The sequence below is a fragment of the Chionomys nivalis genome, chromosome 8 (genome assembly GCF_950005125.1).
Source record: "Chionomys nivalis chromosome 8, mChiNiv1.1, whole genome shotgun sequence".
Classification (NCBI taxonomy): Eukaryota; Metazoa; Chordata; class Mammalia; order Rodentia; family Cricetidae; genus Chionomys; species Chionomys nivalis.
In genome coordinates, this window is record NC_080093.1 from 74,684,198 (window position 1) to 74,709,843 (window position 25,646).

At 43.2% G+C, this 25,646-nt stretch overlaps 2 protein-coding genes across 3 annotated transcripts in view; both read left to right on the plus strand.

Annotated features, from left to right (window-relative positions):
• Positions 1-5,627, plus strand: part of Palb2 (partner and localizer of BRCA2) — a 28,840-nt gene extending 23,213 nt beyond the window's left edge. For both annotated transcript variants that reach the window (XM_057777918.1, XM_057777919.1), the window contains 3 exons: positions 2,572-2,659; positions 3,547-3,695; positions 5,244-5,627. In XM_057777918.1, coding sequence (XP_057633901.1) covers positions 2,572-2,659; positions 3,547-3,695; positions 5,244-5,454 — 448 coding nt within the window. In that variant the 3' untranslated portion in view covers positions 5,455-5,627. The remainder of the gene's footprint in view (positions 1-2,571; positions 2,660-3,546; positions 3,696-5,243) is intronic.
• Positions 5,628-13,710: 8,083 nt separating this feature from the next.
• On the plus strand, positions 13,711-25,391 carry Ndufab1 (NADH:ubiquinone oxidoreductase subunit AB1). The gene is made up of 5 exons (XM_057780013.1): positions 13,711-13,914; positions 18,804-18,926; positions 22,168-22,255; positions 24,064-24,163; positions 24,967-25,391. The coding sequence occupies exons 1-4, from the start codon at positions 13,747-13,749 to the stop codon at positions 24,153-24,155; spliced, it is 471 nt and encodes a 156-aa protein (XP_057635996.1). The 5' UTR covers positions 13,711-13,746; the 3' UTR covers positions 24,156-24,163; positions 24,967-25,391.
• Positions 25,392-25,646: the final 255 nt, after the last annotated feature.

Below are 25,646 nucleotides of genomic sequence, written 5' to 3' on the forward strand. Positions count from 1 at the left end.
AATTCAAGCTGTCGTTATTTATTTCCTCTCTGTAGTACTCCATTGTGTAAATATACCACATTTTTCTTATCCATTCTTCGATCGAGGGGCATTTAGGTTGTTTCCAGGTTCTGGCTATGACAGACAATGCTGCTATGAACATAGTTGAGCACATGTCCTTGTGGCACGATTGAGCATCCTTTGGATATATACCCAAAAGTGGTATTACTGGGTCTTGAGGAAAGTTGTTTCCTAATTTTCTGCGAAATCACCACACTGACATCCAAAGGGGTTTTACCAGCTTGCATTCCCACCAGCAATGCAGAAGTGTTCCCTTTTCCCCACAACCTCTCCAGCATAAGTTGTCATCAGTGATTTTGATCTTGGCCATTCTTACAGGTGTAAGATGGAATCTCATAGTTGTTTTGATTTGCATTTCTCTGATGACTAAGGATGTTGAACATTTCCTTTTTAAGTGTCTTTCAGCCATTTTAGATTCCTCTGTTGAGAGTTCTCTGTTTAGGTCTTCACTCCATTTTTTTTATTGGATTATGTGATCTTTTGGTGTCCAGTTTCTTGAGTTCTTTGTATATTTTGGAGATCAGACCTCTGTCTGATGTGGGGTTAGTGAAGATCTTTTCCCATTCTGTAGGCTGTCGTTTTGTTTTGTTGACCATGTTTTTTGCTTTACAGAAGCTTTTCAGTTTCAGGAGGTTCCATTTATTGATTATTTCTCTCAGTGTCTGTGCTGCTGGGGTTATATTTAGGAAGTGGTTCCCTGTGCCAATGTGTTCAAGTGTACGCCCCACTTTCTCTTCTATAAGGTTCAGTGTGGCTGGCTTTATGTTGAGGTCTTTGATCCATTTGGACTTGAGTTTTGTGCATGGTAATAGATATGGGTCTATTTTCATTTTTCTACATGTTGATATCCAGTTATGCCAGCACCACTTGTTAAATATACTTTTTTCCATTTGATATTTTTTACTTCTTTATCAAAGATCAGGTGTTCAAAGATGTGTGGATTGATCTCTGGGTCTTCTATTTGGTTCTATTGGTCCTCCTGTCTGTTCTTATGCCAATACCAGGCTGTTTTCAGTACTGTAGCTCTGTAGTAGAGTTTGAAGTCAGGGATTGTGATGCCTCCAGAAGTTATTTTGTTGTACAGGATTGTTTTGGATATTCTGAGTTTTTTGCTTTTCCATATGAAGTTGAGGACCGTTCTTTGAAGAATTTTGCTGCGATTTTGATGGGCATTGTGTTGAATCTGTGCTCATGCCATTATTTTGGACTAGCGCTGATATGAATAAGTAAAATACAGACATAGCTATAAATTTTTTTAAAGTGTAATTTGGTAATGTGGTCATTCTCAGTGGGAAATATTAGCATAACAAGAGTGAACACAAACTGGAGACATAACTCTTATAGATCACTTCCAGTCAGGAAGCTCACAGCTGCCTATAACTTCTCTTCCAACGGATCCAGTGCCCTCTTCTGGCCTCTGCTGGCACTGCATACAAGTGTCATAAATACAGACAAGCAGGCATACACAGTGTGTGTATGAAGATTGGTGGGGGGCAAAACATTTTTTTTTTTTAAGAATAGGGATATTTCTTTTTTCTTTAGATTTATTTATTTATTATGTATACAACATTCTGCCTTGATGTATGCACGCACGCCAGAGGAGGGAGCCAGATCTCAGTACAGATGGTTGTGAGCCACCATGTGGTTGCTGGGAATTAAACTCAGGACCTCTGGAAGAGCAACCAGTGCTCTTAACTTCTGAGCCATCTCTCCAGCCCCATTTTTTATTTCTTTATTTAGTTTTTTGAGACAGGGTTTCTCTGTGTAGCATTGGCTTTCCTGGAACTTGCTTTGTAGATCAAGTTGGCCACAAACTCAAAAAGATCTGCTTGCCTTTGCCTCCCAAGTGATGGAATTAAAAGTGTGCAACACCACCATCTGGCCAAGGGGCAGGTGGGGGGAGAAAAGTCATAATGTCGAGTGGCGTTACTTGTAGCTGGCTTAATTCCAAACACAGGGAGATGGTGGAATAGGTTGAGTAGATTGTAGAGAGATTCTCCACGGTGGTGTTACAGAGTTCACCCAAGTATCAAGTTCAATTTTTGGCAAAATTAACCTGTCATTATACTTTTAATAAGGGTGTATAAAGTGCTGGGCATAGTGGTGAATGTCCTTAGTCCTAGCACTCAGGAGGTAGAGGCAGGTGTGAATTTGAAGCCAGCTTGACCTACATAGAAAATTCTAGACTAGGCAGGGCCACTTAGTGAGACCTTATCTCAGAAATCAAAAAGTTGTGTATAAAGTGTGGCTAAACAAAAATACGATGCTCTGTCCCTTATTGATTTCTTTTTGCCATCTCCCAAAATAGTTTGTAACAAATGAGGAACCAGGCATGGTGGTGCAGGCCTGCCATAACCTGCATTGAGAGACTGTGAGGTCCAAAGAGCTCAAGTTTGAGGGCAGCCTAAGCTGCATTAGTGGTGCCTTACTTCAAACAGTGGAGAAAAGTGTATGATGTGAAAATCATTTCACTGAAAGAATGTAATCATCTCATTTATTTTGATCTCTAAGGAACTTAAAAACTGGCCAACTCCTGAAAAAGGTACACGTTGATGACTCTTACCAAGCTTCGGTCTGTCACAGCGCCTATTCTGAGATGGTGAGTAGTGATCTGGGTGCTTGGTGTTTATTTGTACTCTGTTGGTCTCTCTAGTGAGAGCAGTGGTAGTCGCCATTGTCAGATTGGATGACAGTGTGCTTTGCTTTGCTTTGTTTGGAGACAGGGTCTCATGTGTAGCCTAGGCTAGCCTGAAACTCCCTATGTATTGAATAAAATGACGTTGAGCTATGATCCCCCTGCTTCTACCTCTCCAGTGCTGGGATTACTAGCACATGATAGACACTCTATTGACTGAGCTACATTCCTAACCTGTTTGCTCTTTTTGAAGTTTAAGAATAAAAATAGGTGTATGTGATTACTTGTCTCATATTCTACCTGTATGATATAAAGACGCACATTCTAAGCTGTGAATTTTATTCATATTTTTTAAATCCCCAACTACTTAAAAAGGAAAAGGGAAAAAAAAATCACAAGATAGCTCTGGTTGATCTGGAATTCAATATGTAGGTCAGGCTGTCACAAAATCTTGAACCTGGCTTTTATAATCTTTTAAGAAGGTTGAATTTGTTTCTAGAATTTACCTGTTTTTCATTTAACTAATTGGTTTATTTGATATGTACTAATTACTACTAGTCGGTGTCCTATTAAACAAGGGTCTTTAGTGGGTTACTTCCAGAATGCTATGTCTCTATGACCTCCTTCCCTGTGCTAGCCTTTTCCTAAATGGATGGCACGAGGTGTAGCTAAAGTAAGGAAACTGAGTCAGCTGGATTCAGGATGACAGGACTGGCCGAGGTCTACTGTGGAGATCCTCTCAGCATATCCTCATATTGAAGAATCTGGTGATCATTCCTTTTGCTTTGGTTTTGTCACCACCCCCAAACTTTCTCTTGGTGGTCTGATTGGTTATTTCTCTCCTACATCAGGGGCTCCTATTTGTTGTTCTGAGTCATCCTTGTGCCAAAGAGAGCCAGGCCTTTGGAAGCCCCGTGTTTCAGCTTCTGGTGATTAACCCTAAGACGGCTCAGAGTGTGGGCATTCTGCTGTGCTGCCTTCCTCAAGGGCAAGCTGGAAGGTGAGTGTGTGACTGCTGTTCAAGGGTTGGGTGTTTTGGAAGACACTGCAGATACAAAACCAGTACTTTTGTGTTACTAGACCCATGAGATGCTAAAGGCTGTTGAGTTGCTCAGTGTGTGTGTTCTGACTTGCTTAGTGTGTCTGATGCCCTGGGTTCAGGATCTCTACCACCGAGCTGGGGAGATGGCTCAGTGGCTACAAACCCTAAATACAATGGTGCATGTCTTTAATCCCACTGGGAGTCAGAAACAGGAGGATCTCTGTGAGTTTAAGGTCAGTCTTGGCTATATATATAGCAAGTTCCAGGACAACCGGGACTACAAAGAGAGACCCTGTTTAGTCTCCCTAGTTCCTGATGTCCCATCAGTATGGGATTAAATAGGACTGGACTTAAAGATAATGGTGAGGTACCATGTGGGTGGTGGAAGTCAAACCCAGACCCTCTGGGAAAGCAGCTAATACTTTTCAGCGTTTGAGCCTGAAGGGAGCAGAGAAAAGCACCTTGGCTTAAGTACTGCCAGTCTGACTTCAGACTCCATCTTACCTCTAGGGTGAAATAAAGTTCAGGTTCCCAGACCCTAGGGGAGCTGAGACCTTTCCAGTGGTTGGCCCACCTCCTCATTAAACAATAGAAACTTGCCCCTTAGTTCTCTAAGACATTATGGCTGTTCCTAACAGAAAGAACAAATGGATCTAATTGGTTGAACATTCTGTGCTGGTTGATAATGACGGGGCATATAGGGAAAGCCCCTAATCCCTGAATCCTGATTGGTGAAAAAGGTGATTGTAACTTGGCACAGGTGTATTTATGGTCTCACTCCTGCCACTGCTTGGGGCTGCCAGGAAAAACCAAGGCTCCCAAGTCTGATCAGTAGACGCTTATGTGGTGATTTATTAGATTCATAAGTGTTTTCTCTCCTTCCTCTTAGTACAACAACAGACTAGATGGAACAAGCCATCTCCTCCACTTCCCAAAGTTTGTGATGTGGTGGGGGGGTTGCTTTGTTTTTATTTCTTTAGTGTATGTGTACATCCATCCTGGATATATGTCTCTGTACCTGGTATTAACAGTGCCCATAGAGGCCAGATGTCAGATCCCCTGGAACTGGAGTTAGGATGGCCGTGAGTGCTGAGAGTCAAGCTATATTCCTTTGGTAGAGCAGCCCAACCAGTTCTCTTAACTGCTGAGCCACATCTCCAGCCCCTGCACTTCAAAGCTTTTTTTGTTTTGTTTTGTTGTTTTGTTTTTCAAGACAGTGTTTCTCCGTGTAGTCCTGGCTGTCTTGGAACTCACTCTGTAGACCACCAGGTTGGCCTCAAACTCACAGGGATCTGCCTGCTTCTGCCTTCCAAGTGCTGGGATTAAAGGCCTGCACCACCACAGCCTGGCTAAGAGATCAACTTTCAATAATCATTTTTCTTTCTATCATGTGGGTTCCAGACATTAAACATGAATGTTCAGTGAAGTGCCTTTCCTGCAGAACTCTCTCAGGTCCTTTTTAAAGCCTTTGACATCAGATCTGAATTGTCTCTTCCTTTGTCTCAGGCTCCTGGAAGGGGATGTGAAGGACCATGCCGCAGCAGCAGTCCTGACTTCTGGGGCGATTGCCGTTTGGGACTTGACACTGGGCCACTGCACTACTCTCCTCCCCCCGGTCTCTAATCAGAATTGGTCTTTGGTTAAGTGGTCAGTTACAGATTCTCACTTGCTAGCTGGACAAAAAGATGGAAATATATTCATATACCGCTACTTTTAAGTTAAGAGGCAAATAGTTTCTGGGTATTTTGCCTTTGAATAGTTTTTTTGAAAAAGAATACAATATCTAAGAGACATTTAACATGATTGCCTGATGGTGGCACTGATAATATTTGCTTATGTTTATTTTGGTGTTACGATTTTAAGTCCATATTTGCACATTTGCTATTATAGGTGTACATAAATGGTAAATGTTAATAAATATTTATTTTGATACATCCTGCTTGGCTATTCTTTTTTTTTCAGTCCGTTCAGGTCATTTCGATAATAAGAATTACTTAGAAAGCTGTGGAAGATAACGCAATCAGTAAAGTACTTGCATGTACTTGACATCAATTACCAGGGGGGACAATGACATAGTGACAGAGTTGTAATTCTAGCACTGGGAAGGCAAAAATAGCCAGATTCCTGGGGCTCACTAGTCAGCCAAGGTAACTAATTGGCAAGATACAGGCCAGTGAAAGACCCTGTCTCAAAAAAAAAAGTAGATGGCACCTGGGGAATAGCACCCATGGTTGTTCTCTGGCCTCATGTGCACTGGTGTGTGTGTAGTGTGCACACACACAAAGGTTATTTATACAACTAGAATATTTAGTCAATAATATTGCATAATAAAAATAGTTAGATTAAAATATGTACTTTTAAGTATTTTTAATTTATGCATGTATCGATGTAGTTTGATCATATCTGCCCCCCATCTCCTTGTTTATTTCCTTATTTCATTTTTATTCTGTGTGTGTGTGTGTGTACACACACACATCTACAGACATGCCATTGTGTACTTACGGAAGTCAGGACAGCTTACAGGAGTTGGTTCTTTCACCATGTGAGACGTAGAGATTAAACTCAATTGTAAGGCTTTTATATGCTGAGCCTTCTTACCGGTGGCCCTGTTTATTTTTAAGAAAGGCTTATTGTATAACACAGGCTGCCCTCAAATTTAAGATCCTCTTGCTGCAGGCTCTCCAGGTGCTGTGGTTATAGGTGTGTACCAACATGCCCACACTGTACTTTTTTTTTTCTTATTTTATAACAGTGCCTCAGTTGGGCATGGTGGTGCAAACACTCAGGAGGCAGAGACAGACGGATCTCTGTGAGTTCGAGGCCTGGTGGTCTACAGAGCGAGTTCCAGGACGGCCAGGAAATTAAGAGGCATACACCACTTAGTTCCATCACATCCTGACTACTACAGTATAGTTTTCTCTATTCTTTCATTTCCCTGTGCCCATTTCTTCATTGCACATAAAGTAACTGGTGTGTGTGCACAAACATTGTGCTTTTTTTCTTTTTCCTTTTTAAACCAAATAGCCAATGTTCTGTTTTGATTGGCATCAGATGGAAGTGGTCTGGGAAAAGTACTGGTTCTGTGAAAATATCCCCCTACTCCATTAGTGGCATGCTCATTCAGCTCTTATCTTTATATTCCAGTAGGTTACTTTGCTCTCAGTGTTTTAACAAAAGTTAAGAGCACTGACTGCTCTTGCAGAGGACCTGGGTTCAATTCTCAGCACCCATATAGTAGCTCACAACTGTCTATAGCTCCAGTTCTAGGGTACCTGACACCCTCACACAGACATGTATGCAGGCAAATCACAAATGCCCATAAAATAAATCAATTTACAGTACTGAATGAAATTTAACATCACTTTCTGTCCTGGGAAACATAAAGCTTAAGTGCTGTGTGGTCCTTTAAGAGTTAGCTCCAGTGCTGCTATGGAGATGCAAATATTGGGCAGTTAGAATATCCTGGAAAGCTCTGTGGAGGCTGATGGGAGGCTGCAGGATGAATAAGTGAAGCCAAAGTGAAGGATTCCAGGCAGAAAGGACAGACAGCTCAGATTTACAAAGACAAACCATGTCATAGAGAATCAATCTTTTTTTAAAGATTTATTCATTGTGTATACAGTATTCTGTCTACATGCATGCCTACAGGCCAGAAGAAGGCACCAGATCTCATTAAAGATGGTTTGAACCACCAAGTGGTTGCTGGGAATTGAATTCAGGACCTTTAGACAAGCAGGCGGTGCTCTTAACCACTTAGCCATCTCTCCAGCCCCCGAGAATCAGTCTTGTCCGAACTTTATTGTGCAGTTGAAGAAGAGAGGCTGAGTTGTAAAATCAGGTCATACTCTGTCTCCAAAGTGAGTAAAGGCTCGTGAAGGTCAGACAGAACAGAGGCAGACAGAGGGCAGAGGGGTCTGACCCTTGGCAGAGCTGCTGGAAAGCAAGGAAGTGAGCAGGACTGTGCCTGAGTAGGGAGGAAATGAAGGCATCCTAAAACCTGGACTTGAGGAGTGATGGTATCAATAGTTGGAAGAAGGCCGGGCGGTGGTGGCGCACGCCTTTAATCCCAGCTCTTGGGAGGCAGAGGCAGGCGGATCTCTGTGAGTTCGAGACCAGCCTGGTCTACAAGAGCTAGTTCCAGGACAGGCTCCAAAACCACAGAGAAACCCTGTCTCGAAAAAGCAAAAAAAAAAAAAAAAAAGTTGGAAGATTTGTTTGAATACTTAGAAATCACCCAAAAAGAACATTTACTAGGTAATTGGATATTGAACTGTTAATCAGAGTCAGATTTAGGTGGGAATTAACATCTCTGGAGCACATTGGTTCTAAAATCTTGAATGTTTAAAGCAGAGGGTGGATTAAAGGCAGCACCCTAAGACTGGTATTTAAATGGTGGATGGAGGAGATTTATTTACATATTTCATTTGAGATAAAGTCTCATGCTGCACTGGGACTCACTACGTTAGTCCAGGCTTGTCTCAAACTTACAGCAATTACTCTGTTCATCTTCCCAAGTGCCAACTTGAGCTACAAAAGTCCAGGTCTTAAAGAAAGAAAGGAGGGTGGGGGAAAAGAATCTAGTTGTCAAGAGTGAGTTAGAAAGTGAAGAAGTAAATATAGGTTGTTTCTTACGCTTGACCATGACAAGGAGGAATGATAGTACCAGAAGTAGACAAAGGTCATTGGAAGGGTCCTCTGGCTTTAAGTTAGAAACAAGCATGTATATGGACCCATGGGAAAAAAACCAAATTATTAAAGGTAGAGAAATGGATGAGGACACCTCAGTGTCAAAGTGCTTGCCTAGCACACAAAGAAGAGTGGATTGAAAAGAAGGGGGTGACAGTGGGGCAAATGGGTTGCAAGGAAGAAGGATACCTGATGTGTTGCTGGGGTGTGTACAAGGGAGGCACTGGAGTGCTTATTCACTCCGATGGGGTACTACTGAAAAGGCCCTCACCTCTTCTGTCATTTTGGTTTTTAAGTATTTTGAGGTTTTGTGCCAAGCCTGGCCTTGAACTCTAGATCCTCCGGTTTCTGTTGCCAAGTGCTGGGATAACAGGTATATGCCTGCATGCCTGGCTTGTCTCACTCACCTTCCCTACTTGCAGATCCTTACCTACCTTCTCAGAAATAAGGGAGACCGTGCAGTATAAGTTAGCCCTCATCAGGAGAGCTTGTCTTTCGAGGGTAAGCTGTTCTTACCACACAGGAAGAAGTTCTAGAGAAATGGTTCTGCTGCTTCTGTCTGGACAGTGTCTTCTTGGATTTGAGCCTATGGTTTTAAGGGATTTGGAGAGGTTCTACCACATTCTATTTTTAAAAAAATTCTTTTTGATGTGTATGGGTGTTTTGCCTACATGTATATCTGTACTATTTGCGTACCTGGTACCCTCAGAGGCCAGAAAGTGCATCAGATCACCTAGAAATGGAGACGTGAACAGTTGTGAGGATGCTGGGGATTGAACCTGGATCATGAAATAGTACCTAGTGCTCTTGACTGATGAGCCATCTCTATAGCCTCCTTTGTTTGGTTGGTTTTTTGAGACCAGATGGTCTTGCTGTATAGCCCAAGTACTTCTAGATTCAATATCTTCCTGCCTCAATTTCCCAGGTTGTGGGTAGCAAGTGCCACCACACCTTGCCCATCTCCATTCCCCTTTTTGAGAAAGTGTCTCATGTATCACAGGCTAGCCTCAAACTAGCTATATAGCCAAGGATGACCTCAGACTCCCCATCTCCTGCCTCCACCTTCAGCATGCTAGGATTATAGGTATGTATAGCCTTGCCTCGTTTTTTGCAGATTTAACGGAGCTTTCTCATCCCACCTGGTCCCATAACTACTTTTAAAATAACTATTCAGAGGCTTAATATTAGTTACATATTGTTTGGCCTATTAGCTCAGGCTTATTATTAACTAGCCCAGCTCTTACAGTTTAAACTAACCCCTTTCTATTAGTTTATATTTTACCATGAGGCTTGTGGCTTGCTTCTCTGGAGGCTGCCGGTGTTTCCCTTGACTCTGCCTTCCCTTCTTTCTCCCTGGATTCAGTTTGGCTTTCCAGCCTAGCTACATTCTGCCCTGCCATAGGTTAGGGTTAGGGCGTTCTGTATGGTTAGCACAAGGAGATGATCAGAATACGATGTTACAAGTCTGACTGCTAAGCCTGCCCACTTTTTCAAGCTTTAGGTAAAAAAAGCATAAAAGTATAACCCTTCTTTTCCCTCTGCCTTTTTCAGGTACTGGCCAAAAGCCTAAGCATGATTTCCTTGACCCTCTGGGTTTTCTCACCATTTCTCTGAAGAGCCATCCTTTCTCCTGACAACCTCCCTGTGTAACTCAAGAGGCACGCCTTTCTTCCTCCTTATGCTACCCGCTGCTCCCAGCAGCTGTCTGGATTTACAACCCACCTATCTGGTTTCTAGCTCAAACTAGTGACGTGGTCCTTGGGCCTAAATAGAAAACTACATGTTTATTGCTGTGCAAAGGGAAATTTTTAATTGAAGGTGGTTGTTAAATCATCTGGATTTCAATCCTAGATAATGTTAACAGAAACTAGGAGTTGAGTGAAGAGCTGGGGGAGAAGGAAACCGCAAGGCCATGTGTTCCTGTGCTTACATCACGTGGCCCAAGTCCTCTTCTCCACAAACCATCCCACTCCTTATAGGAAATGTCCGGATCTTCGGATGATGGCAGTTAGGGTCTTCCCAATACTCAGACTGAGCAAAAGAAGGAAGAAAAAATTTTTTTACCTTAAGCCGGGCGATGGTGGCGCACGCCTTTAATCCCAGCACTCGGGAGGCAGAGGCAGGCGGATCTCTGTGAGTTCGAGACCAGCCTGGTCTACAGAGCTAGTTCCAGGACAGGCTCAAAAAGCCACAGAGAAACCCTGTCTCGGAAAAAAAAAAAAAAAAAAAAAATTTTTTACCTTGATTATAGAATTTTTTGAAGTCTCATAATCTTTAAACAAGAGACTAATGAATAAGCCTCGCAGATACCCAGTAGTTCATCTACATTAACCACGTGCTGAATAAATTCCACAATTATTACGCTAGCTGCTGAATTAGGGGGGAAGGCCTCCTGGGAAGGTAGTCTGAGTATAGCTTGAGGTGGATGTTTACCCACGTGATTGGTCCTTAGGAAACACTGCTTTAACTAACAGCACAGACTAAGGAGGGTTCTTGGAACCCATAGGGCAGGTATTGCTTCAGGCTCAAGGGACTATTGTGACCTCAGCTTTGCCAGTTAAAACGAGTTTTTATTTACACAGTTAAAATAAGTACAGCCAAGACGTAAAATAGTGCAGCAGTCAGGAGAGCAAAGGCAGATAGATACTCATTAAACAAAGGTACTGGGTGAAGAGTCCAAGAATAAGAAAATGAAACTGTAGATTCCAAAAATAAGAATGTAGAAATAAAGAAATATAAATTTATAAGTCTAGGAGAATGGGAACAGACTATCAGCAGCTTTCTCAGCAGATCAAGGATCATTCATTCACAGTGAGCTGTTTTCTCAGATGCTTGGGAAGCTTAGGTCATTTCACAACTAGCTGTTTTATTTACAAGGCCAGAGCTTCTCCCTGCAAACTGAGAGTAGTGTCCTGGCCATCCTTGATAAACGACAAATGTGAACTGAGTTAACCTTTAGGAGACAGAGATACTGACCTCTGGGTTAGGCACTGTCTCTGTTATGAAAAACTGGCACCATTAAGGAGAGGCATGGGGCTTCAGTATACACTGCCTGGAGGTACAGGAGACAGTGGACAAATACAATGGTTTAACTAAAGAGCTCTGACAATGGAGGATGTAAAGTATGGCAGTCAGTATCTGAGTTTCACCTTGAGATAGTGTGAAAAGCTTTCCGCTATCCTCTAAATTCTCAGCCTAAGAACCAGTTAATCCTAATTTATTAACCTTCTAGTATTACTAGCAGTCCCTTTTCTGACTAATTGCTAAAGACATCTGTTTTCTTACAATTAGTGATTTTCGCTGTAATCTCCTCTGAAACATATTTCATGATGGCTGCCTAGTTACCCATTGACATTAGCACTCACTCCCCTCTCTAGGGTCTCTGCTGATTAACCCAAGGGTCAGGGCAAGGTTGTAAAAATTCCTTTGCCCAGACCTAGTGCTTGGTGCCTTACTATAAAAGGTGGGTTCAAAAAAAACGAGTCGGGACCACAGCCTAACAAACACCATCTCTGGCTGTGGTCTCAGCTAGCTGATAAGCTTCTGTGCCCCCGCGGTGTTTTTTATTTTTATTTTTAAGCTTGCTTCTGGTTTTCCTAGGATCTGGTTTCTGGAATAAAGTTTGCTTCTGGTTTATTAGACTTGGTGGTGTTCTCATCTTTGTGCGGAGCCCCCCTGGACCCAACACTGGGGAATTTTATTCAGTGAGCTCTTTTTATCCATACTGGTTGGCCCATGTTTTTGTTTTTTTATAACATAATTTTTTTTAGTGAATCTTTGGGTATTTCACATCATGTACCCCAATCCCCCATTTCCCAGTCTTTCCATATTCACCCTCCACTCTTGTAGCCTCCCTCCAGAAGTAAATAAAATAAATAAATAAAATTAGAAAAGACAAAACAAAGCAAAAACATCTTGTCGGCCCTGCTCCTCTACCAACTGCGGCGTTCTGGTGCACGTACCATTCTGCTCCTCCATCCATCCCGCATCCCCGTCATATAGTCATTTGTCATGGTGACATTGGAAATTGCGGTGTATCACATAGTATACTCTCCTCCAAACAGCTTTACTTAAGAATGTTCATTGCCGTGAGCTGGTTCAAGGCCTCTGGCTTCAGCTACAATGTCAATACTGGGCCCTCAGAGACTCAGATATCCTCCTGCTGCCCTGGGTCAGGATCCCACAGCTCCTAAAAGGGGGAGAGCTGGAGTGTGGCTGGCCCATTCTTATCATACTCTCATCCCTACAAACACTTCTGAGCATGCTCAGCTTAATTAAGAAGATAGTAGGTACATTTTTAGGTCAGGGGGTATGTGTTTATGAGACTGAGGAGCGGGTGGGGGGGGGTGAACAGGAATGCCTCCAGGCATGCTCAGCTTACACCAGAAAGCCTTAGCTGAAAATAAAGGACACTTTGAAAGTGCATAAATTGAGGAGTTTGCCCCTTGGGTATTTGCCTTACTTAGTGGAGCTGGTGTGTGGATACTAAAGTTGCCACTTGTTCGTTTTGTTGGTTATATTACTTACGGATTGTCCAGTCGTACCTTTTGCTGTACTGCAGACTTAACCCAGAGTTGTACATTACCAAAATTTAAAATATGGATTGTTATACTTCCACATTTATCAGTTTTCAGATTACATAAGCAAGCACATGGGCTTTGGGGGGTTGTTTGTGTATGTGTGTTTTGGGTTGTTTATTTAGTTAGAGACGGTACCTTGCTATGTAGTCTAGATTACCATCATCTGCCTCAGCCTCTGGAGCTGAGATCATAGATGTGGCAGCCACAGCTGGCTACTAGTCTTAAATCCATTCTGTTTCACACTCATATTTTGAACTGAGTTTTCATTCAAACAAAAAAGAATCTTAATGCTATGGGAGACTCGTGAGAATCGTGGCATATTTTATCTTTTGAGACAGGGTCTTAATATGTAGCTCTGACTGGCTTGGAACTTGCGGTGTAGACCAGGCTGGCCTCGAATTCACAGAGACCCTCCTGCCTCCAGAGTGCTAACTTTAAAGACGTTTGCCACTATTCCAGAATCACCGGCCGACACTCTTAAAACAATATATTTCAGAACTCTGAGAAAATAAATAAGTTCTTTTTTTGTCAGTAACTGTTTAGGAGCAGATGGCATTTGTGCAGTTGGCACCAAGGTAGCTCTTGTCCTTCAAACGGAGGTGGGCGCAGCGCCTCCGGGAGCCGCCAGGGGTCGCCAGCGCCCGCGGAGCCCTCAAGCGCCGCTCTATGCGTCGCCAGCATACGGAGCTAACAGCGGCTTGGGCGGGAGACCGCGACGCACTGCATTCTGGGTTGGCGCAGCCATGGCGGCTCGTGTCCTTTCCGTCTGTGTCCGCCGCCTGCCCGCGGCCTTCGCGCCGCTGCCCCGGCTTCCCACACTGGCCTTGGCCCGGCCACTCAGCATCACTGTCTGCCCTGAGGGAACCCGGAGGAGGTCCGGGACTCTGCAGTCCTCCCTGGCCCTCACGCAGGTGACTCGCGGTGACTTTGCCGGGGCTACTCAGGGGTCAGGGCCCGGGCCGTCCGGGTTGGGGGAGGGGCCCAGGCCGGCTGCACAGCGGCTGCAGGGATAATTCGGGGTACACTGCTAGCCCTGCTGTCCGATGATTTTTGGTTGACCCTTGTCGCGAGGGCGAGTGTCTTATGGTTAGAGCGCAGAACTTTGACCATGTCTCGACCGAACAGAATTGGGCACCAGATCTCATCCTTGCAGAGCGGCAGTGAAGTTAGTTCAGTTGAGAGAGGTCGAGTATAGCACCTCCTGCAGTCCCCGTTGTTGTGGTGATGGTATACTGTGGTCACTTCCTAGGGAAGGTTAAAGACAGCGTGCACAAGGTGAAACCACTCGCCTGTACAGAGTATTGCCTTCCTAGAGTTCTGTCGTAATTTTTCCCTTGTGACACCTTGTCTGTGAGCCTTCTGGAAGCAGAGATAGGAAACAAGTGTGAGGCTGAAACTCTCGGGCGTCACTTCCAACCCTAGATGCCCAACAATAGATTTTAGCCCTCTTCGCGCACCCCTTCTGACTTATTCCTATGGGATCAGGCCCTGGCATGGCGTTTCACGTTCCCCATATGCATCCCAGATTAGGAACTGCTCACTGTAGGATAGACTGGGCCAAGGTGGAAAACCCTTTTCATATTCATGAGCTTGCTATGGTCGTGATTTCGGTTACACCTGCATCCTACAGGAATAAGAATCTACATCCAGGGGGTTGGAGAGATGGCTCAGAGGTTAAGAGCATTGCCTGCTCTTCCAAAGGTCCGGAGTTCAATTTCCAGCAACCACATGGTGGCTCACAACCATCTGTAATGAGGTCTGGTGCCGTCTTCTGGCCTGCAAGCGTACACACAGACAGAATATTGTATACACAATAAATAAATATTTTTTTTTAAAAAATCTACATCCAGTGTTGAGATTCGCTGACAGTGTACCAAAAGCTTGTCATATAAGGTGTTAGAAGGGCAGTAAAGTTGCCTGTGTGTTTGGGTCTAGAGACTAATTTCAATTAGTCTCCCTGTTCTTTTTTTTTTTTTTTTTTTTTTTTTTCTCTGTGGTTTTGGAGCCTGTCCTGGAACTAGCTCTTGTAGACCAGGCTGGTCTCGAACTCACAGAGATCCGCCTGCCTCTGCTTCCCGAGTGCTGGGATTAAAGGCGTGCGCCACCACCGCCCGGCTAGTCTCCCTGTTCTTACAGCATTGCTTCACAATCATAGGTATGCACACAGATCATCGGGGTTATAATAGAAGACTGATTTGGTAGGTCTGCAAAGTGTTTGTTTTCTTGGGCTTTGCATATGTGGCCCTGAGATCATGTTTACAACAGGCAGTGCTCTCTCTGCTGGGTTTATACTGACAGTAGGGGAACTGCTTTATGCTTACAGATGGTTTTGAGTTAGCTCATTGATACATAAAGAGAGACAGTTGTTTACAGGGTATTTTAAGGTTTGTTATTGGAATATGAATGTTCTCTGCACAAATCAGAGGAAGCAAACAGTAAGCAAGATTTGTTGAAGCAATAAGAAACCTTTTCACTGAATCATCCAGCTTCGGTGACTGAAATAAGTTGGCTTGGAAGTTTCTGGCTAGACAGAAGATGGAGAGGGAGTAGAGTAAGGAAGAGATTTGTTTGTTTCAGACAGCTGCATTTGAAGTGTCTCAGTCCTAAGATTTGAAGTGGGCAAGTGACAGAGATGGCCTTTAAAGCTTTTTCCATAAACAAAAAAGGGCAGAGGGGAACAAGATGGATTCTAGTAGAAACTCTTCAGTATCAGGCTAACTAAGCGTCACTGCAGATAGAGCCACCCTTGATGCTTGGAGATCATTTATGTCACACATCTGAGTCTGGGGGAAGAACACCCCCAAGGCAACTGTTGACTGCAGGGAAGGTGCTTTCCGAACAGTAGACATCTGGCAGAAGGAAGCAATTTAGACCCTCCAAGAGAGCATGCAGGGGCCCTGGGGCAGGGTACTTAACCATCCTGCCTCAGTTTCTTTGTAAAAGGTGTGTAAAGTGCTTAGAATAGTACCATGGTCTGATTTAGTGAGGCAAATCAGTCCTGGCCTGTAATCTCAGCTCCTTTGTAGGCAGCAATAGAAATAACATGTTTAAGGCCTGTCTGGGTAAAATAAGTTCAAAGCTACCCAGAGTAACTTAACTAAGCCCCATTTCAAAACCAAGGCTGGCGGTATAATGGTGGAGCCCCTGCCCGACATGGATGAAACGGGCCCCATTCCAGTACCAAAATAAGTAAATAACAAATTTTTTAAATGACTTAGGAAAGGAATAAATGGGATATATATTTTAGGCTACACCACAGCTGAGGGCCACACTGCCAGGCTGCTGTAGCATTGCTAGATAGATGCCAAGCAGTGTCGAGTGCTTTCACATAATCTTAACCTTGCCACAGTCTTATGAATGAGGTGCTGCTGTTTATCCATATTTAACAGCTAAAGAAACTGAGGCATATACAGGTTATATAACTGGATGGGGACAAACAGCTAGTAAGAGCCTATCCCCTGATGCTAATTAACAGCAGCAGTCTGTTTCCTAATCTGATCTGGTTTCTGAGGCTCACCTCTCAGCTCACTACATCTTACTGCCTTGTACTGAGCTCACTGCAACCATCTATTTTAGACTGACATGTAGCCTCAAGACAGAACTCTTTTTTTTTTTTTTTTGGTTTTTCGAGACAGGGTTTCTCTGTGATTTTGGAGCCTGTCCTGGAACTAGCTCTTGTAGACCAGGCTGGTCTCGAACTCACAGAGATCCACCTGCCTCTGCCTCCCTAGTGCTGGGATTAAAGGCGTGCGTCACCACTGCCCGGCGACAGAACTCTTAGTTCAATCTCTTGGTACTTACCTGGCCCTGCAAGAATTTGCCAGTGATGCCTGGTGAGCTGCTGACACCTAGTGACCACATGAGTAACTGCATACGTGCAGACTCATCCCAGTCACTCTTTTCCCATGGCCTGGTGACATGCTGGGCACAGTTCTCCATCTCCACTTCATACCAGTCCTTGATACTTTTTGTTTTTTGTCTTTGAGATTTCAGGCTGGCCTTGGAACTGTGTTGGTGAGGGTGTGTTGCTCTTCCTCAGCCTCCCAAGTACAAGGATTGCAAGCCCGAACCACCATGTCTTTCTAAAATCTGCTCGGATTTTTTTTCCTTCCAGGCAGAACACTGAACAGAGGCCTAACTCATACTAGGCAAGGCCTCAACCAATGAACTCCAACCCCAGTCCCTTACTAGTTTCTAATCTCTTTTCTATACCTTCTTGATATGCACACAGGACTTGATAGGTCCTCCTACCTCAGGAGGTCATTCTCATTATTATCATTTCTTCTCCCTCTTTATTCCTTTCTGCTTCATTTTGTGACCTCTTTAAGTCACTGTGATGAGTAGATCTAATGGTATGTCCCTAATGAAAGGGCTCTGACACACAGTACAAAGGCAACAATGGATTTAGGCGCGAAAAAAAGGTGCTTTGCCATTGTCTTCAGAGATCCTCTAGAATATCTCTTCAGTTAATGTCTTTAGTTTGCTGCAAATTAAGTCTATCTTGATAAAGCGGTATATACTGGCTCAGTTTTATTTTGAGGTAGGTTCTTGCTCTATAGTCCAGGCAAGCCTGGGCTCTGGATATCAACCTCAACCTCTCAAGTGTTAGGGTTACAAACATTTAACACCATAGCAGCTCTTAGGTCATTTTTCATGGGTATTTTTTCATAGACATACTCAAGGACCTGAGTGCCAGCAAGCAAACCCAGTTCTCTCTCATACATTTGTTTAGTTAGTGTGAATGTGCATGAGAAGATCAGGGGATAACTTGGGGGTCCATGTTTTCTCTTCCCACCATGTAGATTCTAAGGATTGAACTTGGATTATCAATTGGGTGGCTAGTGCCTTTAGCCTCTGATCCATATTGCTGTCTTTCTTCCTCCCCCTTTAGTATTCAAGATTGAACCCAGGATTTCACACACTAAGCAAATTGCTCTGCTATTAAGCTATATTACATCCCTGCCCCCTCTTTATTTTGAAACAGGTTCTCACTAAATTGCCTAGATTGGCCTTGATCTCGATCCTCCTGCCTCACTTTCCAGGTATCTGGGATTAAAAGCCTATCTACAAAATCATTTTCTGTGGAAAAGCTTTAGCAACAAATTAAGAACTTAAAAAAAGGGCTAGAGAGATGACTCAGAGGTGAGGAGCACTGGCCCTTTTATGTTAGTGACAGTCTTACTGAACAAGATGGTGTCCAAAGTCAGAGGAACGAGTCCTGATTTTGAGGACAAGTGACACCCATTTTGATGCTAAAGCTGCTGAGTTGACCCACATCTATCTCAGTATATAGCAATGGCCACATTGAAGAATGAGATGGTAGGGGTTTGTAGAGCCCAGAAGCTTTGTGAAAGTGCCTGGCGTCCGTATTGAGGTGACTCAGCAGGTAAAGACACCTGCCACAAACTTGGTGACTTCAGCTCAATCCCTAGGACCCAGAAGAAGGAGAGAATTGACCCCCACAGCTTGTTCTCTGACCTCCAATCAGGTGCCATGGCATCCTGCTCCCAAGTAAAAAATTTACGTGTAAGTTTTTAAAAAGATACCTGTAGCCGGGCGGTGGTGGCGCACGCCTTTAATCCCAGCACTCGGGAGGCAGAGGCAGGCGGATCTCTGTGAGTTCGAGGCCAGCCTGGTCTACAAGAGCTAGTTCCAGGACAGGCACCAAAGCTACAGAGAAACCCTGTCTCGAAAAACCAAAAAAAAAAAAAAAAAAAAAAAAAAAAGATACCTGTAGACACGTGCACTACGTAAAGACACTTGAAACTGAGTGACACTCTTCTTCCCGTCCTTGTTCTAGGTGCCTGGAAGGGTCACACATTTGTGCCGCCAGTACAGTGACGCACCCCCTTTGACGTTAGAGGGAATTAAGGACCGAGTGCTGTATGTCTTGAAACTCTATGACAAGATTGACCCAGAAAAGGTAACTGGTTTATTTTTTTTGTTTTTGTTTTTTTTTGTTTTTTTGTTTTTTTTTTTGTTTTTCGAGACAGGGTTTCTCTGTAGGTTTTGGAGCCTGTCCTGGAACTCCCTTTGTAGACCAGGCTGGCCTCGAACTCACAGAGATCCGCCTGCCTCTGCCTCCCAAATGCTGGGATTAAAGGCGTGCGCCACCACCGCCCGGCTCAAGGTAACTGGTTTAGATTTCCTTTCAAAATTTACTAATTTCCCTTTTGCTTTGTTTTTGTGTGTTTGTGTATGTACTTATGCACCTTGTATATGCATGCCATGCCCCCCTTGAGGAAGTCATAGGACAATTTGCAGCAGTTAGTTCTTTCCTTCCACCATGCCCTACCAGAGATTGAGCTCAGAGGTCATTAGGATCCATAGCAAGCATCTTCACCTGCTGAGCCATCTCGCCAGCCCATATTTTTTTCCTTTAGCATATTTAATCACATAATATAAAATTCAAAGGGTCCAAACATTCAATTAAAAGTCCTTCCAGCAGGGCTGGAGAGATGGCTCAGTGATTAATAGCACTAGCTGCTCTTCCATAGGACCCGGGCTCAATTCCCAGCACCCACATGGCTGCTCATAACTGTCTCTAACTCCAGTTCCAGGGTACCCAACACCTTCATACAGACATTCTTGCAGGCAGATATACCAATACACATAAATAGTAAAATAAAAAACCTCTTGCCGGGTGGTGGTGGCGCACGCCTTTAATCCCAGCACTTGGGAGGCAGAGGCAGGCGGATCTCTGTGAGTTCGAGACCAGCCTGGTCTACAAGAGCTAGTTCCAGGACAGGCTCCAAAACCACAGAGAAACCCTGTCTCGAAAAACCAAAAAAAAAAAAAAACCTCTTCCCAGCTTCCAGCCAACCAGTTCTTCTACTAGGAGATTGGCATTGTCCCTGTATAGATATAGATAGCTTCTTGTTTATCTTTCCAGAGAGAAATAATCGTTATTTCAGGTAGCACAGGCACATTATATAGCATAAATATTTGTCTTAGTTACTTTTCTATTGCTGTGATAAAACATGACCAAGGCAACTTACAGAAGGAAGGGTTTATTTAGGTTATAGTTCCATCATGGCAGAGAAAATGCAGTAGGCAGGTAAGCATGACACTGGAGAAGTATCTGAGAGTTTACATCTTGAACCACAAACAGGAAGTAGAGAGTTACACCTCGGATGGAGGAGGCTTCCAATGCCCTAAAGCCTGCCTCTGGGACACAACTCCTCCAACAAGGCTACACCTCCTAATGCTTTCCAAATAGTCACCAACTAGGAACCAAATATTCACATGCCTAAGACTTATGGGGACTTCTCATTCAAACCACTCTTCTGAAAACACAAGTGGTCTGGGAGTGTAGTTCAGGGAGAAACATATTTACTCCATGACAGGGCCTAATCACAATCCTCAGTACAAGGAAAGCCTGCAAAAAACCACAGGTGGCCCATATACCAGAACTGCATTCTTTCTGCCTCTTGAATCTTTTGTTTTCTTGAGACAGGGTTTCTCTGTAGCTTTGGTGCCTGTCCTGGAACTAGCTCTTGTAGACCAGGCTGGTCTCGAACTCACAGAGATCCGCCTGTCTCTGCCTCCTGAGTGCTGGGATTAAAGGCGTGCGCCACCACTGCCTAGCAGCCATTTGCTTTTTTGTTTTAAAAAACAGGGTCTCGCTAAGTAGCCCAGGCTGGCCCAAAAGTCACATTCTCCCTCCTCCTGAATGCTGGGAATATAGAGGTACTACCACATGAGGTTTGCTTCTTTGTTTTTTAACTCTTAGAATTTTTTTTATGGTGGTTTGAAACAGTTTTTTTTCTTTAGTAACTGAATCTGTTGTGTAGTTTAACGTAGTTTTTAAAAAGATTTTTTTTTTTTTTTTTTTTTTGGTTTTTCGAGACAGGGTTTCTCTGTGGTTTTGGAGCCTGTCCTGGAACTAGCTCTTGTAGACCAGGCTGGTCTCGAACTCACAGAGATTCACCTGCCTCTGTCCCCCAAGTGCTGGGATTAAAGGCGTGCGCCACCACCGCCGGGCTAAAAAGATTTTTTTAAAAAAAATATTTATTTATTATGTATACAATATTCTGTCTGTATGCCTGAAGGCCAGAAGAGGGCGCCAGACCTCTTTACAGATGGTTGTGAGCCACCATGTGGTTGCTGGAAATTGAACTCAGGACCTTTGGAAGAGCAGGCAATGCTCTTAACCACTGAGCCATCTCTCCAGCCCCCTAAAAAGATTTTTAAAAAAAGAGTTGTGTGTATGTGTGTTTACCTGCCTATGTGTGAACTGAGGACAGAAGAGGTCATCAGGTTCTCGCATCTATTTTGAGGCAAGGTATCTCTGAACCTGGTGCTTCCACTTTCTCAGCTAGGCTGGAAACCACCATATCCAGTGTCTCTGCCCACTCGAGCTGTGGGTACAGGCATATACTAGACACACAGCTTGTTAGATGGGTACTGGGATCCAAACTTTGGTCCTCAGGATTGTATAGGGAATTCTTTTAGTTGCTGAACCATCTTAGGCCCTTAACATGGATTTTGAAGAATATTTCCTGGTGAACTTAAAAGCCAAATTATAAGCAAGTGAATACAGTATTCTATCATCTGCCAGGCATCTACAATTTATAATAAATCTTAGGATTTTTAGTTGTTGAGTGTGCATGTGTTGCTGGGGATGGAACCGTGGGCCTCATGCACACTAAGCAAATGTTCTATACTGAGCTACAGCCCTATAATAGCTTGGGTTTCTTTGTTGTTGTTGTTGTTGTTTTTCCACTGTGTAGCGCTGACTGTAATGGAACTTGCTATGTAGACCAGGCTGGCCTCAAACTCAGAGATCTTTCAGTGTCTGCCTCCTGAGTGCTAGGATAGTAGCCTACAATTAGGCTTAGAGGAGAAGGGTTTTTATTTGTTAGTAAAATAACAAGAAAACAAATTCTCTCAGATGTCCTTTAGAATAGTTATCAAAGATCCTAATAAAATATGTAGCATGAAATCTTTTATTTAAATTTTTCTAAACTTAATTACCTTAAAATAAAATTGAATAGGCTAACAAAATATATTGTGTCCATGGCAGCATATGTTAAATACACCATGTTATTTAAAGGTTTGTGTTTCTTTGCAAATCTTCAGTATGATGATAAAGTACCACTCTGTTGTCTTGGGAAGCAGACACTTTCATGGATTCAATTTTGTTTGGTATTTCTTTCTTGCAGCTCTCAGTAAATTCTCATTTTATGAAGGACCTGGGCTTAGACAGTTTGGACCAAGTGGAGATTATTATGGCCATGGAAGACGAATTTGGTAACAAATATATGCGCTTTGGATCTGTATGCTAGGTGTCCTCATTTTGTTGTTTTTAAGAAAAGATCTCTCTCTGCAGCCCAGGCTATATCCCAGTTGACTCTTTGGTGGTTTAGTTTAAACTGAAGAAAATGCTGGAGTCTGGACTAGATTCAGATATTAGTAGATACAATAACAGCAATACTTGCCAGGCTTCTTACTGTCAGGTGAAGTAATATTAGGGACAGTGCAGGCCTGGCAGAATGTATACCAGCATTAAGGGCTGGCAGGTCTGAAAGGGCTTGGGAACGTGGGACCTTCGTGAGCTGTGATGACAGCAGCTAAACAGCAGTAATAAACGGTGCTAAGGGCACACAGGTGAGGTCTGGGTCTACTGTGATTGTTTGCCATGCCTGTTCCAAGTTGTTTTTATTAAGATCTGTTTCCTGTGCAAACAAGACTTTATAAAATCCCTTGGCTCCTTTTTGGGTAGCTGTTTAGGAAGCAAAGGATATGTGTGCCACCTAACAGGGCAGGCCATAGTTAACACTCCTCATAGATGATATAAGCAAGTGCTATGTTTTTGGGTTTTGGTCTGGACCAAGTTCAGACATATGTGAGCCTGACAAGCAACGCCTCTCAGAATCTTCCTACACTGTGAAGTGAGTGTGCCAGATAGGAGCCTCAAGATGGGGACTGCTGAGAGAGCACATATAACGTGCTCAATACAGTATCTGAGCCAAAGTAAACCCTACTGAAATTATCACAACCCAACTGTAACAAGGAACAAAGAAATACACGCTGCAGCATGAATGACCCCGGAGGACAAAATACAAAGTAGCTCATCACATGCTGCACACTTGCTTCATGGCATGAAGTTTCAAGAGGAAAACAGATGGGGACAGAGTATATTTAAGGCTACCAAGTGTTGGAATGATGGGGAGTGGGCTACTAATGACACAGGGTTTTTTTGGTTTGGTTTTTTAGGGGTGATAATGTTCTAGGCAGTGGTTCTCAACCTTCCTAATGTAAGCCTTTAATACAGTTTCTCATGTTGTGGTGACCACCACCATAAAATTATTTTGTTGCTGCTTTATAACTGTAATTTTACTATTGTTGTGAATCATACTGTAAATATCTGATATGCGACTGTGACCCCAAAGGAGACCCACAGGTTAAGAGCCACTGTTCTAGGGGACTTTGATTAATTGGATTAGTTCTTTTTTTTTTTTTTTTTTAAGATTTTGTTTATTTATTATGTATTCAGTATTCTCAGTATTCTATCTGAATGTATGCCTGCAGGACAGAAGAGGGCACCAGATCCCATTACAGATGGTTGTGAGCCACCATGTGGTTACTGGGAATTGAACTCAGGACCTTTGGAAGAGTAGCCACTGAGCCATCTCTCCAGCCCCCAATTGGATTAATTCTTAGGGGATTAAATAATAGCAGTGGTTGTACAACCTTGTGAGCACACTATGAACTACTGACTTGTATATTTAAAAGGAGAACTTTTCTATTATTTCTAAAAAAAACTTAAGCCCAACATGATGTACTTATCTTCTAAAACTTACCTAGTTCAAAAACGAAATGGGATTCAAGATTGTTGGAGATGTTGAACACAGCTGTAGGTATTAAGAAAGGTTCAAATGTAAGCCAAGTCTGGTGGCACAAACTTGTAATCACAGCTACTTGAAATTTCAAGCTCAGCCTGAATTACTGAGACTCTAACCTAAAATTAAAAGGGGGAAGGGAATCATATGCTTTTAGTTCTAAAGGGTTTGCTTTTTCCATATTCACATACTGTTACCTTTTTTTTTCCATTTTAGGATTTGAAATTCCTGATATAGATGCAGAGAAGTTAATGTGTCCACAAGAAATTGTAGATTACATTGCAGATAAGAAGGATGTATATGAATAAAGTTTCAGGTAAATAACCTGACATTAAACCACATTCTCTCATAGGATTAAACAAGACTCATAGAAGTTGGAAGTATTGATAGAAACTGTCATTAGTTAGAGAACACAGACCCTTTATGGTTATCTGCCATCCAAGCCCTAACCCTTGCTGTGATCTTTAAGAGAGGCTTGGGAGCATCATTCCTGGACAGGATTCAGCCCTCTTTTGGTTTTTTAAGACAGGGTCTCTCTGTAGCTTTGGCGTCTGTCCTGGAACTAGCTTTTGCAGGCCAGGCTGGCCATGAACTCAACAGAGATCCACCTGTCTCTGCCTCCTGAGTACTGGGATTAAAGGCATGTGCTGCCACCACCTGGCTCAGCCTTCTTAAAAGCAGTCTTACACAAATACTGCATGTCACAACCCAGAAATGAACCTCCGTCCCTGTTACCCTCCTAGCACAGCCTTACCTGCTCCAAGAAGCAGAGATGGCCTAGGGTTGCTCCCAACTAAGAGGGTGGGCTTTAGAGACAGAGACCCAGATCGGCTGTAATACCCCTTATGCAGTGAGTCTGATGATCTTGGACAAGTTGCTGAACTATGAATTTAGTCCCATGTAAAGTGGCAGTGAAGACTGACTATCAGGGCTTTGTGAAAGTCAAACTGGGCCATAGATGGGCATCATTGCCTGGTGTAAGCCTCAGTCGACAGTCGCTGTTGTTTCAGCTCTACTGTTTTGTGCTTAGAATATTTAGTTTCAATGCACTGGGCACCTTAAAGGTGGCACTTAAGACTACACACTAAAAAGAAACCCAACTTATCTTGTCATTGCCAGAGCCTTCTTCCTCATCCGGAGGACTCCAAGAATGCCCGATTGCATCATGGCTGACTGACAGCGGTTCTGTTGGACTTGTATTTAAATTGTCTGAGTGTTTTACCCTTTAAAAATAAATCTATTATAAAACTAACATTTTTCTCAGTCTTCAGTTTCCTTTTTCTTTTTTGAAACAATCTTGTTCTGGCCTGAACTCATTCATTAGCACAGCTAACCTCCCAAGTGCTAAGATTATAGGTTTGAACCACTCTGTTCCACCTAATTTTTAATCTTACTGATTTTGCTTAGTGCTTTTAAAGATCTGTCATCGATAACCATGCATATCAAAAATACAGCCTAGGGTACTGTGCTGGGCAGCTAGGGTGAATAATAAAAAGTAATGTATTTTGTGTAAAAATGCCACAATGAAACCCATTATTTTGTATGCTGACCAAAAAAATAAAAATGAAAACTGTATGACCTATCCAGGCATGGTGGTATATGCCCAAAGCTCTAGTGTGTAAGAGGTAAAGCCAGCTGGGTAACATAGCAAGATGCTGTGTTCCAGCAATGCACCTGAAGTTCCCCTTTCCCACCTCAGTACATGTATGTGTGCTCACGGTGAAAGAACACTTGCTTCGCTTGTTTTTCCCTCCGTGCCGATGAATTAGATGTGACTGGCTGACAGCATGCAGGGCTAG

Coding starts and splice junctions, on each gene's coding strand:
- Ndufab1 (XM_057780013.1), top strand. CDS start 13,747: ATGGCGGCTCGTGTCCTTTCCGTCTGTGTCCGCCGCCTGCCCGCGGCC. Junction 18,927..22,167: donor ACAAGATTGACCCAGAAAAG/GTAACTGGTTTA, acceptor TCTTTCTTGCAG/CTCTCAGTAAATTCTCATTT. Junction 22,256..24,063: donor GGCCATGGAAGACGAATTTG/GTAACAAATATA, acceptor TTTCCATTTTAG/GATTTGAAATTCCTGATATA.